This window comes from Vigna umbellata, chromosome 1, assembly GCF_029865625.1.
Source record: "Vigna umbellata cultivar VRB3 chromosome 1, Vumbellata_1.0, whole genome shotgun sequence".
Classification (NCBI taxonomy): domain Eukaryota; kingdom Viridiplantae; phylum Streptophyta; class Magnoliopsida; order Fabales; family Fabaceae; genus Vigna; species Vigna umbellata.
In genome coordinates this window covers 90460833-90474415 of record NC_142165.1, presented here as the reverse complement: position 1 = coordinate 90474415, position 13583 = coordinate 90460833, and the positions used below count along the sequence as shown (strand labels likewise).

General features: G+C 34.3%; 1 protein-coding gene across 2 annotated transcripts; it reads right to left on the bottom strand.

Moving 5' to 3' along the window:
• LOC124828211 (kinesin-like protein KIN-4A) lies at positions 1–12923 on the bottom strand. 2 transcript variants are annotated; one of them, XM_088104689.1, is made up of 26 exons: positions 12323–12923; positions 11182–11328; positions 10943–11092; positions 10410–10669; positions 9674–9861; positions 9442–9566; positions 8786–8822; positions 8072–8163; positions 7861–7962; positions 7655–7771; positions 7461–7554; positions 5148–5260; positions 4643–4738; positions 4434–4547; positions 4217–4333; positions 4051–4131; positions 3494–3565; positions 3308–3401; positions 3181–3212; positions 2737–2834; positions 2550–2642; positions 2220–2441; positions 1712–1874; positions 1240–1392; positions 860–1162; positions 1–342 (listed from the first exon to the last, which is right to left on the bottom strand). In XM_088104689.1, exons 1-25 carry the CDS (start codon positions 12437–12439, stop codon positions 950–952), a joined length of 3090 nt encoding a protein of 1029 aa, XP_087960815.1. In that variant the 5' UTR covers positions 12440–12923; the 3' UTR covers positions 1–342; positions 860–949. The 2 variants fall into 2 exon arrangements, with proteins under 2 accessions (XP_087960815.1, XP_047157413.1); XM_047301457.2 differs by having other exon boundaries at positions 7855–7962; positions 12323–12922.
• Positions 12924–13583: the final 660 nt, after the last annotated feature.

Below are 13583 nucleotides of genomic sequence, written 5' to 3'. Positions count from 1 at the left end.
TGACAAAAACAACACAAGCAATTTTTGGATATATTACATTTGTACAAGAAAAAACAGATTTTCACGCAGTATTGATCACCAATTCACAAAATTTGTAAAAATAAAAAAACTACAGAACTAACACGAGGCACTTCACAAGCTGCATATCCTAACCTATGCACATGTGCAAGTTACCCGATCAACCTATGCACTATAAATTCCGTCCTCTGATATTGTCCGTGTCTATCTACACCTACCATCTGTCATTACAACTTACAATCTACACAGATTATGACGACTTTCTCCAACAACGAAAGACCCTGAAAGACAAATCCCAGGAACCTCGTCCAATTTACAGCATGCCTGCATGCATATTGCAAATTTATGAGAATAATTCCATCTTACAATCCGAGTTTCTATTATAGGAAGCTAAATAAATTACATGTAACATTCAAAAATCGTGGACGTTAATCATACTTGGTATGATGTTGATTTTATTCAGTGTCCGCATATTCTGAACCCAATCAGTTGGAAACATCAAAGTGATATGATAAATGACATATAAGCACTTACGGAGAAATAGCATAAGTCAGCAATGTAAATAAATCATACCCAATTATTGCTTTTAGTTCATGAGAACTTTTCAATCAAAGTATTTAATTCCTGATGGAGAAATTAAAGGATGAAACTCATTTTTTTTAAGTTAAGGTACATTAGGAAATTTTAACTCATTTTATTTTCAGCATATAATGTCAGTTAGTTCATACGCGTAAGAATCCATGTAATACTTTTTCTTAGGTAGTACGTCAAAGATTTCAAAACACATTAAGCAAGTCTTGGGCGTTAAAAATAGCTTGTGAAAAAACAGGGTAAAGATTACCTGGAATAAACTGTCCTCTTGTCAAGCCGTGTGGAAACACACCAGGGGTCGATATTCTGAATCATAAATGTCCCTTACCATAGCTTCAGATCACATCACATTAATTAAAGCTTGTGCTCGAGGCCTTGACCTCATAATGGTCTCATCACTGTGTTTGATCCATTCTGAGAGTTTCCAGGGCTTCTGCCACTTCCATTTAAACTGCAGCAGCCATTGATGATGACTTCTCTTCCACTTCCAAAGTTTTCCGGCTTGTCCCATAGCAGCTAGCCTCTTAGTTGACAACTCCCCAATGGGTATCATCTGAATAAAAAAACAATTACAACTGAAAAAAAAAAACAGTATCATCGTCATCAGAGAAACAGAATGGAGCAGGGTACCTTTCGTGCTTCGTTTAAAAATGTAGCCGACTCTGTGACGGACCAATTAACAACTCCAGGTGTGAATTTGAGTTGCTTTGGTGCAGGAAGTGACATTGGAGACAACGGATCACTCATTTCATCAGCAAGATGTTTCAAGGACCGTGAATTTTCCTGATTTCAGTCAGAAACTATATATAAATATAAATGAATGAAAGGTTGTATTTGAAGATGTCTTGCGTGATCAAGAAGCTACAATTGATATTAGTTAAGATCAAAATAAAAGATATAAATGTTTTGACCTCTGATAAAACAAAGGTTATGAAGTTCTAGATGGTCATTCAAAATCATCTGCTCCATTAGAAGTAGTAAATCCTATACAAAACTAATTCAAATGCTTGTTACCGACAACCTGTAGCTGTCTAATGTTGGAGCAGAAACATTTTACCACACAAACTCATGTTTATTGCAAATAGAATGAGTGAATTCTCACCAATGCCGATGTATTCAATGTGATGGCAACAGCTTGTTCCCTTATTTTTTCCTCCTTTACAAGTTCTTTTCTTTGTGCTTCACTTTGTTGTAATAGTGCTACAAGTTCATTTAGTTGCTCTTTCAAATCCTTAAGTTCCATATTCTTTTCCAACAATTGGCACCTGATAAAGATGATGCTAGCTACCGTTACTTAAAATATAGGAAATAAAAAAAGTAAAAAATGTCAAAAAATTCGCATTTAATATTGCCAACCGAAAAAATACCCAGGTAAAAAATAGAGCAAATGCCCAGTTCAGGGAGTGGATAAAGTCAGTACAGAGGAAATAATCATATCTGGTAACAAAAGCATCTGACAAACTGCTCAGATTTTCTGGTTATTTGCTGAAGATTTATTTTTCCCTTGGAATACTACGAAAAGTTCGTAGTCAGAAATTGATAACTCTCTACACAGCAGTCAAAAGATTTAAATAAAAAGCTAAATTAGTTCAGCACAGTATCATACGAACCTTGCTTCTGCAGTAGCATTGAACAAATACTGAAGCACATTCTTTGCGTCTCCCATTGAGCGTAGCTGATTCCAACGACCACGGTTGTTTAACGTGCGTTCCCTTTCTTCTGCCTCAGTAAGTTGTGAAGCCATGGCTTTTAAAGCAACTGAAGACATGCTCAGCATGTTCTCGAGGGAAGCTATTCTCTCAACTTTTGCATCTGGCGACATGGATAACAGCCTAACAAACAAATGAGAAAACACGAGAAAGACACGAGTTACAGCTATTGCTCCAAAATAGCAACAGAAAGACACCATGCATTTACGGAAGTATGAAAATAAATTCTACCTCAAATATCTGCTCTTTCCTTTCGGAATAATCAGCTCATCTGAAAGCTGATCCTGCTTTAGTAAAACCAACTCTTCTTCCAGTGCAGCTTGGCTAAAAAATTTCAATCAAGAATCAATGAAGTGAGTTTGGGAATGTGACATTTTTTACTGGAAATGAAAAAGGAGGAAAAATAGTGATCACTCACACTTGGTTTTGTTTGTCAAATTCAGCACGAACTTCATGCACATGAACCATGACCTCCACCTCCTGATCAAGCCACTTCTGGAGGGATTTTTCATTGACCTGGACATATAAATCAGGTTACAATTGTCTTAAAACAAATTTATTTGAAATTGTAGATGGCAGAAAATCGATTTGAAAGGTGTGGTAAGGAATTCTAAAAGCATACAAATTTTATTAAGCAAGTAAAGAATTCAACAGCAAAATTTCATTAAACACAATTTAAATAGACTTGTTTGTTACCTTGATTTATAACTCATACAAAGATTATGAATTTCACGAAGGATTCACAAGGATGACAAAGTTTCACTTATGGTTTGATTTTGAGTTTGTTTATTGCAACTGTCATGTTGTCTATTAAGTTGACAAATTACTTAATACAGTATGTAAGATAAGCATAGGTTATTACCAGCCCGGGAAGTAGATGTCCATTTGAACAAACTGAAAGAGACACCAAAAATAGTTAGTAAACTATATTATATACATCTACGTGTGTTTATACAGTAAAAGGAAAATAATTCCAAGTTTAGTTCTACCAGAGTTGTCACGAGGAGACGATTTACGGGCTTCCAACAGTTCTTTTAGCCTTTTTGTAGCCATTGTTGCTTCCTCTGTCTTCCTTTGAAGAACCTGCATATAATAATTAACACCTGATTTACTTTGCTCTAATTTCATATCAATCACAAGGCAATTTTACATATAAATTTAGATCTTTGACTTACCATTTTCTGGCGATGGTTTAGAGCCTCAAGTTTATGTCTTTCGTATTCATTCTTTCTTCCTACTTTTTTCAACTGCTTGACATAAAAACAAAAATTAAAATCACAAGCACGGAAAGTTTCAAGTACAATAAACAAATATGGAGTGAAAGTTTGAAATAACTACTATATAAAACATCAGAAAATAATAAAATTCTAGAACAAAATGAATATTAACATTCTATTAACCATTTGGCCACAGATACTCTAATACCATGTCATGAACAAATATCGCAAGTTTAGAAACATTATGAGAACTCAAATAGTTCTATATCTACATTAGTCATTAAATGCTATGCAATCATGGATTCAATAATTCGATGGGTTGAGATTAAGAAGCACAAGAAAATTGCAGCATTTAACAAAAATATGGCATGCCATATTGAGACAAAACAGAGAGGCGTGCTCAAAAGGATCTCAAATTAATCACAGTAAGGCACATTGAAACTCCTCTGCAATGTTTACACCATAAAACAAATTATGAAGACAACAGACATCTTTATAAAATTAAGCAAAACCACCTGGAGCAGCTCCTTCTCACGAGAGGCCTTCCATTGTCGAAATTGTTCAGCCTCTTGTTTCATTTTATGCTGCAACTGAACCTGCAATGTATGTGAATACAATTGTCAGAAATGAAAACCAGAAAAGCATTTGATAATTCATCCACTCAACAAAATCAAAACCGGCCTTCTGAGCCTTGATATACTGTATCTCAGCCTGCAGTCTTCTTGCAGCTTCTTCACTCTTCTCCTTTTGCTTTAAGAGTTGCACCTGGCTTTCTTGTTTCTTCTTGAGGTCTAAAATCTGATGTTTCCATATTAAAAAAATGAATAAAAAAAAAGTCTTGCTCAAGAATGGCAACCTTATTACTCGAGAATGACATTAAGGCTAGTAAAAAAATCACCTGTGCTTCCAATGCTTTCAACTTTTGGCCACGAACATCTTGGGTTTTGTGTGCTAGCCCGTCTGAATTAGTAGCAAGATTCTCTACCTCATGCCATAATCTGTCCCTCTCTTCCTATCATTGTTAGTCCAAAATCCATCACTGGGATAAAAATAGACTTCTAATGCTGCACTTCATAAATATTTAAAATTAAATAAGTTCAGTCCAACCTGTACTTTTCTTTTCTCCTCCTCAAGTTCCACAATTTTCTTCCCGAAGTGTTGCTTGAGTGCCTCAGTATCAACTCCAATGAGCTTCATCTCAGACTGCAAGGAAAAAAGGACGATAGATTGAGAAAATCAGTAGAAAATCCATCACTCTGTTTGAACATGACGCAGAATGATATGATGAAAAAAGCCTAATGTTCAGCCGCTTATGGGGAAAATCATAAAGTTCAACGCTCGTTTACTGGTTTGCTTTTTGAGAGGTGCTGACTTGTCTAATACTTTGAAATAATTTGAGTTGACTTCTTAAGGTTAGATAGAAGCCAGAAAATTGCTTGACTAATGTATTTATATTATACATAGATTCACGAGTTTGCAACTCATTAAATTTGATGTTTAACAAAAATTGAATTCTGAATTGAGCTTAATTAGATTAAAAAAATAAATTTCAAAGCAGACATTTATTATCACTTATATACATAATCTCAAAATAAAATTATAAAAATGAAACCTCTTTCTGCTCCAACCGCTTATTCAACTCATTCAATTCTTTATCCATGGTATTTTGTAATAGCACATGCTCCAACTCCTTTTCTGCTTCATCAGTTTCCCTTGAATCTTCACCTGCAAAATGGGGAAAGAAAAGGAGAACGTCCAAATGTTGAAGACTGAACCAAAAGAATAAAAGCTTCACTCAACAAGTCCAAACAAGCATAGTGGGGAACAACTTAACGTCTCAAACACATGGTATAACAAGCAAGTATAAATCCAGTGCTTAATTTTGTATCATTCATCCCCAAGATTCCCATGCCCGTGTATTGTTAGCAAAGCACAAGAAAGCATGATGTGTAGATTTGATGATGATCTTGATGATGCATGCACCTCTAGTTGTTGGTGTTCTACTCTCCATGGTTCATTATCTATAGTTTGATCAAAATGTAAATCATGAATAAATCCCTAAGATGATCTAAAGCAAATTCGCTTTGAAAAACTAGTTTTATTCTTTTTCTGAATATAACAATTGATTATGTTTGGAAATAATCGATTATGTTAAGAAATAATTTAAGCAATTTTAATAACCTTACAATCCTAAATAATCGATTATGTTTAATAATAATCACAATATTGATTCAAAATGATTTTTGGGTTATGTGAAGAACATGATAATCGATAAATTTAAACATAATAGATTATATTAGTCAATCATAAATCTCTATCAGATTGCTTTAAAAAGAGAAGCCTTCAAGTTTTCTGATGAAAACACCACCTTTCAATATTTTCAAAAGAGCTTAGTGGCTTTCTAAAGAAGAGTTTTCTTGGAGTATTACATATTACATTTTGTTTGAAAAAGAAGTGCTCAAGATTCATCAAAAGGAGTGATCATACTATAGGATTTTCAGTGATAATATGTCACATATCAAGTGATATCTGTCTTTGTTTTTCTCTTAATCTGATTTGATATATTTGCACCAGTCTTTGACATGTGTTGTAGATAATTGAGTGTTTTCATTACCTTTTGCAAATTTTCTTAAAGGTGTTTCAAGGAGTAATTTGTACATCTTGTTTTAGTTATATAGGTGTTTTTTGTAATTCAATAATTCGAGACTTTTAGTGAAAAACACAGCTCAGGTTATTTGGATTAACTAGATGTAGATTCAGGAAGAATTGAACCAATATAAAATTTATTGTATGTTCTTGAAATTTTTCTTTCGCTCATCTTGAATTTTTATTGATTTTGGCATTCATTAACTACCGCATTAAATTTCTCCTATCATCATCAGTTTTAAGCAAAGTTTTCTTTCAAATTGTTAAAGTTTTTTTTTCTTAATTATACATATGTTACGGTATAAGGTAGGGGTAATAATAAGGGTTGGAAAGTATATGAGAGGAGAAAGTATAGAAGGAGAAGGGGACCGAACAGTGAGAGAAGGGGAGAGAAGGGGACCGAATGGTGGAAGATGGGGAGAGACCAGGCCGAACGGTAGAAGGGAGAGCGACCAAGACAAACGATGGAAGGCGGGGAGCGACCAGGCCGAACAGTGGTAGGCTGTGAGGAGTCAAGCCGAACAGTTGAAAGATTACCATCCTAACTGTCGCGGTTAGGATGGACGAGAACTAATTACAGGAAAAGGAGCGCATTTGAGGAGAATATTCAATATAAGTTAATTAGAGTAAATAAATATATATCCTAGGGAAATATTCAATATAAAATATTTATAATTAAGGATATATGGTAGGATAATATACCGGGCGATATTTATATTAAATATAGGGAATATTTATATTAAATGCAAATATATTCTAGGAAAATATTTAGTTAGAGATGGGCGGAAAATAATTAATATAAATAAAACTAGAGTCTATTGTTAGGGTTAGGCTTTTGATTATTGAGTTTGTTGACAGGCGGCTATGCGTCCTGTGAGGGAGGTTATGCTCCCAAATAATTGAAGGAGGTTATGCTCCCAATTATTGTTTACTTTTGTTTATCCAAATATTACCTTCAATAAAAGAGATTCATTCGTTGAGTTCCATTCTTTCATTATTATTTTGCTTGTTGTGAGTGTGTGAGAGGGTGATTTCGTTACGTCTCCTTACGTAACAACATATATGCCAAATGCAAACCTTCCATAAATGTGTAAATTCCTATGCACTAGAAGCAGGTACTGGAAATAAAAAACATACTTTTCCAAATAAATGGAGTAGGAGAACGAGCTATTCATCCCCTCTCCCCATCCACCAGTTTTCAAATTCCTATATGTAGATATTCTTAAATGAAAAATAAAAATCAGTTTTTGACTAAAAAAACAGGTTAATTCATGTCTACCAGATATACTTCCAACCAAGGGATGATCAGATGAATCTGAGCTCTGAAAGCGCCTCTCAAGCCCATCAGCTTTCATGAGATAAATGTTTCTATCCTGAGAAAGAAAAAAAAAATCATGAGATAGTGTTTCATCAACGTAAAAAAAAAAAAGAAGCAACAGCATTTAAATTTTAAGTATTTTCCTATTCACATACTGCCGGTTCATCAATTTCACATCTCTCTACAAAAGCACATCTACTGCGATATTCATGAAGTTCTCTGTAAAGGTCCTCATTAGTGGCCTCGAGCCAAGCAATCCTTTCCTTAAGAACCTGTACAAGACGAGCAGCAAGATATAATGAAACCGAAAGATCTAATGCTAACTTAAAGTGCAAGTCTCAGTTATGACAAATACCCGCACTTCATCAGAGGGAGCTGCTCCCCGAGAACAGAGTTCAGCCTGCAAGTACTTCAACTGTTGGCGCATTTGCTGCATCTCATTCGATATTAAATCTCGATTAACCTGTAAAATTAACAATATAGATTATAGTAAATGAAACTTGACCAGAATGAATTTCCTTATCTTCCTCAAATAACAGAACTTAATATAACAAAGAATTGTGCAAACTTACAACAGGCTTATTTTGAATATTGCGTGCACGGTTTGCATACTTGAGAGTGTTGAGAGTTTCCTCGGCATTGACATCAGCAGGACTTATGCAAGCTGGGCAAAGGGGAACCGTTTTGGGATTGAAAAGCATGTAAAAAATTTACTTTTGATTAGAGAAACAATATTGTTAATTTATCTATACAGTACTGTATTAGATATACACATTAAAATATCTAATCAATATGTCTAAAAAAGGAAAAAATATCTTCAATTCATCATGTAGAGTGTAAAGCCAGCATATGCTTTTATCTGAAAAGCAATGAAAGTGGCAAATATGCCTGGCATCGGAAAATTTTCGGTCAAACTGCATGATGAATTATGTCTATATGGAATGTAAAAAAGGCATCGTTAAGTTTTCTTACAATGTAATAAGAGAGATGAAAATACAGTCCAGCTGATTTTGTGATATTATATGATAGGAAGATACCCAGAAATAATGATAAAAAATGTCTTCGTGAACCAAGAAGTACACAAATGTTACTAAAAGAACTTAAAATTCGTTAACTGGCTCATACATTAATAAAATAAAAATCCCACTGCAATGAGCTGGCTTCAATTAAAACAAAATTAACTGGAGAGGAATATTTCCTAGTTTAAGTGGATTGAACAAAACCAGAGCAGGAACATGCTTAAACACGGATATTCAGAGCCATGAATCAACTTTCAGCAGTATTACCTATCATGACAGTTTTGCTGTTTCCACCAAGTGAATCCTGCAACAAGGGCCAGTGACTTTGGATCAAAAGTTTCGTAGAAACTGACATTAAGAAACTAAGAATTCTTAGTTCCTACCTTAACTGGAAAGGGTAAGCTAAAAAGAATGTCAACACCAAAATTTAATTACTTGATACACTGAATGCTTTTAATTTTCTATTCAGCAGTTAGTAGTTCCTTGAAAGCTTGAAAATCGCAAATAAGTTGGAGTCCAGAAATATTTATACAGAACATAGAATCCTTAACAGGCTAAATTTTGAAATATATATATATATATATATATATATATATACACACACACACACACACACATACATACATAATCATTGCAAGAAATTTTCATGGCATTTCACTTACCACTAAAAAAGAAAGGTATTGCCAATATGATCTCAGAAACGCAAAAACAAGAGAGAATTGACTTGTATCGCCAGTTCTAAAAACTATCCCAATGGAAAAATCATAATGAATCAGTCTTAGATAAGTAGGGGTCATATCACCTGAGAGGAGTGGTTATTTGTGAAGGGAACAAATCTTGATGTTTAAACCATACATTGATAATCTGTGTATGTGTGTGTTTATAGATATAATGAGTATTCCAAACAACAAAATATCCCTAACCTGTAAGAGTCGAGTGAGTTTGCTATCACGATAAGGAACATGCACACCTTCCTTTCGCTTTTTCTCATCACCTAGTGCACTTATGACATTACCAAGAGCAAGAAGACCTTTGTTGATGTGTATTCCTATTGAAAAATAGTCATTAAATCCTTGTCATTATCATTTCAATTATTGGAACACTGCCTTTGACACAGAAGTATACAAGGTATTCAGGTTATCATGCATTGCAAACCTTCTTTCAAACGAAGGCCATCAGAACCTGTTCTTTTAGCTCGTTCAGATCCAGCTAGATCTACCAAATGGAGCTTTGCTGAAAGGTATTCTTCACCCATATCCTCATCTGAAGAGTCATTGGTGGTAGAAACAGAATGGAGCTTGTGCATTTGTTCTAATGTAATTGTGAAAATGGCATGTGACCGACTAGTACAAGCAAAAGAGGAATAGCAGTTATTAGATTAGAAAGAACAAATTTAATGGACATCACATCACGGGACATAAGGAATTAAGTTAATTTATATGGTGGCATTGACCGTTAAACTTTATCTTTTCCCACCTAATCAATGGTTGTATCTCTGCTTATGTTCTTGTTAGGGATCTCCCTTTATTCTCTTGCAAGAGAGTTTAAGTAATAAATTTACCACATTTACTGTTATCACTGACAAGAAAAACTGCTTAGTAATAAGGACATTTAAAATAAAAGTAGCAGACAATTTGGCGGGCGTCTTATAAAAAGGACCAAAAGAAAACAGCCCAAAATGGTTCTTGTAAAAAGGACCAAAGGTAGCATGTGCCAGTGGTGCTGGCTTGAAAAGGTTTACGATGAAAGAAAGTAAAATTTCACATCAAACATTAAAATATCACCGGGCCAGTATCTGTGTGTAAGGAAACTAAAGTATCTGAACACAAAATGACAACATCAAGTATCCTTTATTTATTAGGTGGACAAGGAAGATTGAAAACTCATTTACCTTGACTGGTTGTTCATATTTGTACTTCCCGTTGCCCTACTTAAAGAACCCTGTTCCAAGTATGCAGACATCTCATGTAATGTACTTACAGCAATTTCAGTTATTCCTGCCAGTGTTATTATTCCATTTGCTGTTTCACGAATTTGTATTGGTGACTTCCCAGGAACAGTTATTTTTCCAGAATGGCCATTAGAGTTAGAGGTGTCTGATTTGCCCAAAGATACCGCATCCAACAGGTCCCTGACCTCTTCCTTTAAAATCTTCAAAATCAAATGCATAATTAAGTTCCCGACAAGAATAAGAGTTCGTGGAAACATTTCCTATTTCTATGAAGAGCAATGAACAAGCACAGCCAGCCAATGGTATTTTTGGATCAATGCTTCAAAAAAGACTGCGTGTGGAAAATCATTTCACATGGAACATCTTCAATTTGACAAGTTATTTAAACCTACCATATAAAGATTCAAATTCAAAAAAATATATTTTAAGGTTCGATTATGCATATACAAATCCGCATAGCATAGTGGATATACCTCAATGAAGGAAACTCGCAACTGAAATTCTGTTTGATGCTTTAGTGTTTCAACTTTGTTGAATAAGGCACTCATAACCTGAGGAATTAATCCGCTCCGACAATTGTCATTATAGCCAGTTCCCATGGTATACGTTTTCCCAGATCCTGTCTGTGGCAAGTACGTATGTCAAATACAAAAAAAGAATAGAATGATCATTCTCAACTTCAAGAGTACTTGACATGCAAGGTGAACCTAACCTGACCATATGCAAGTACTGTAGCATTGTATCCTTGGAATAAGCCATCAACCAATGGAGCAACGCATTCCTCAAACATGTCAACCGAAGGAGACCCACTATTTCCATAAACATGGTCAAATGTAAAGGAATGCGATCCAATCTGAACCTGGTCAATGAAATACCATAATCAGATTCTCCGGAGCCAAAAGCAAAAGAAATGTGCAGATTACCAGGGTCGTTCACAGCTTTTCAACATGTAACAGAAAAATACGAGTTCATAATCACAATCTTCAAAGGAAGTAAGCTTTCACCACTGAATGCAGGCAATTTAAAGCTCGTCTCAATTCACTTCATACAGTACCTCGATGCTGAAGGATGTGTTTCTATAAAATTTAAGTCCATGATCCAAACAGGAGAACAAGTTTTATTTTTCTTAAGGTTGCTTGTATATCTTTATAGAAATAATCATTTTATTTCCCTGTTCTGAGGTTAATAAAAAAGGAAAATTTCCAAATATAATTTGGGTGAATTGACTAAAAAAATCTTAGGCAATCTGGTATAAATTCCCAGAACTGAAATGATATGTAATGGAAAATTTTCAGTCCCATGGATCAATTTCATAGCGAGTAAGATAAAGAAAAGCAACGAAAAATGCCAAACAAGAAACCAATCCATAATGGGACAAGCTGAGTGAAAATTACTCACAGCATGAAAGAGGAAAATGCCTCCTTAACCCACGACTAATAATAATAATAATAATGAAGTACAAAAGTAAAAGTCCGTAATCCCTTCGAATGACAATTTTATCTAATCAAACAATCCCAAATTGTAAGTGAAAGAAACCTCTGAAACTGGACTTCTATTATTTTCTTTTTCTAGAAAAGGATTGAAGCAAATTCTAAGTGTCAATGCTAAATAAACAAGAAAGGAATCATAAACCATTAATAATAATAATTTCATTTACACAAAAAGAAAGAAAGAATCTTCCAAATGATTATAAGCAAACCCGGGTGCCGAAAAAAGAAGAAGACGCCATTAATTAATTAATCGTCCGCAAAACGACAAAGCAAATACTAATAATTATTACTATAGTAAAAAAAACAGAGAGCTGGAAATAAAAATAGAAAAGAAAAAAGAAGGAGGAAGAAGAGAGATAGTACCTGAGGCTTCCCAGGCGTGACGGAAACACATTCAATGCAACCTTGCTGTCGTTCATCGGCAATGAGAGGACGAATGTGAAGAGCGACTTTAACAGAGCAATTCTCCGATGGTTCCATGGAAAAGAGCCAAAAAAACGTGAGTGAATGTGTTTTGTGTCTGACTGAACAGTTAGGATTAGAATGAAAGAAAACGATGCAGCAGCAAACAGCAGAAGATAAGAGAGAGAAGGAAGGTGGATTTAACAGCAAGAGAGAGAGAGAGAGAGAGAGAGAGAGAGAGTGGTGGTTGTTGAGAGAAAACGAAGAAGAAAGAAACAAACAAAAAAAAGGCGTCGTTTGAAGAGTAGCGGGGCAGAAACCGCTAAGCAACAACAACAACAACTTCAACACTATCAGTGTCACTTTTCTTCTCCTTCACTACTTCTCTTCTCTTCTCTCTGTTCTATCTTCTATGGCCATGGAGATGGAGATGCACACTCTCTCTCAATTTATTTTCTCTATTTTTATCACCCTTTCGTCTTTTTTTAATATTATTTTATATTTTAATTTGATGGCTTATTTTGTTTCTCTTCGCTTCTCTTTTCTCGTGTTAAGCCCCGCGTCCAACTGTCTTCACTCTTCCCTTCCCTCTCTGCCACTCTCTTTTTCCCTCCATTTATTTTTTATTTTTTATTTTTTATTTTTTATTTTTTATTTTTTATTTTTTATTTTTTATTTATTTATCTCTCTTTCTCTTCTTTAAGTTAACACCACCTCCTCCTTCTGCAGAAGGACAAACAAACCAACTCCTAATTAATTTATTTATTTTAAAAAACTAATGATGAAGTGTATAATATATAATACAATTCTGTGTGGCGTGTGATCAAATGATGCGGCTTCGTTCGCTTTTCTTTCCTTGCTTTCCATTCTTGTTTATTATCTAAAAGTTTTTCCGATATATTTTATATGCACATATTCATATAAATAGTTTAAATCGTGAATTTAAATTTTAAGTATATATCGATGTTAAATATCTGAATAAAAAAATATCTTAATTGATAATCCTACTTGGACCTTGTATTTGAACAAAGAACACACGTTATATGTAATAAATAGTAAACGTAACACCTGCAGTCTTATTTGTTGGATACTTAAATATTTGTACTCCTCGCACAAAATTTTTACTTAAATTACTTTTTAGTTCCTAACTTACGGGGTTTTTTTTCGTTTATGTTTCATTATATCATCCATATCATTAAATCCTATGTCTTAAATCTTTTCT

Coding starts and splice junctions, on each gene's coding strand:
- LOC124828211 (XM_047301457.2), bottom strand. CDS start 12,439: ATGGAACCATCGGAGAATTGCTCTGTTAAAGTCGCTCTTCACATTCGT. Junction 4,548..4,642: donor AGGAGAAAAGAAAAGTACAG/GTTGGACTGAAC, acceptor TAACAATGATAG/GAAGAGAGGGACAGATTATG. Junction 4,132..4,216: donor AGTATATCAAGGCTCAGAAG/GCCGGTTTTGAT, acceptor CATACATTGCAG/GTTCAGTTGCAGCATAAAAT.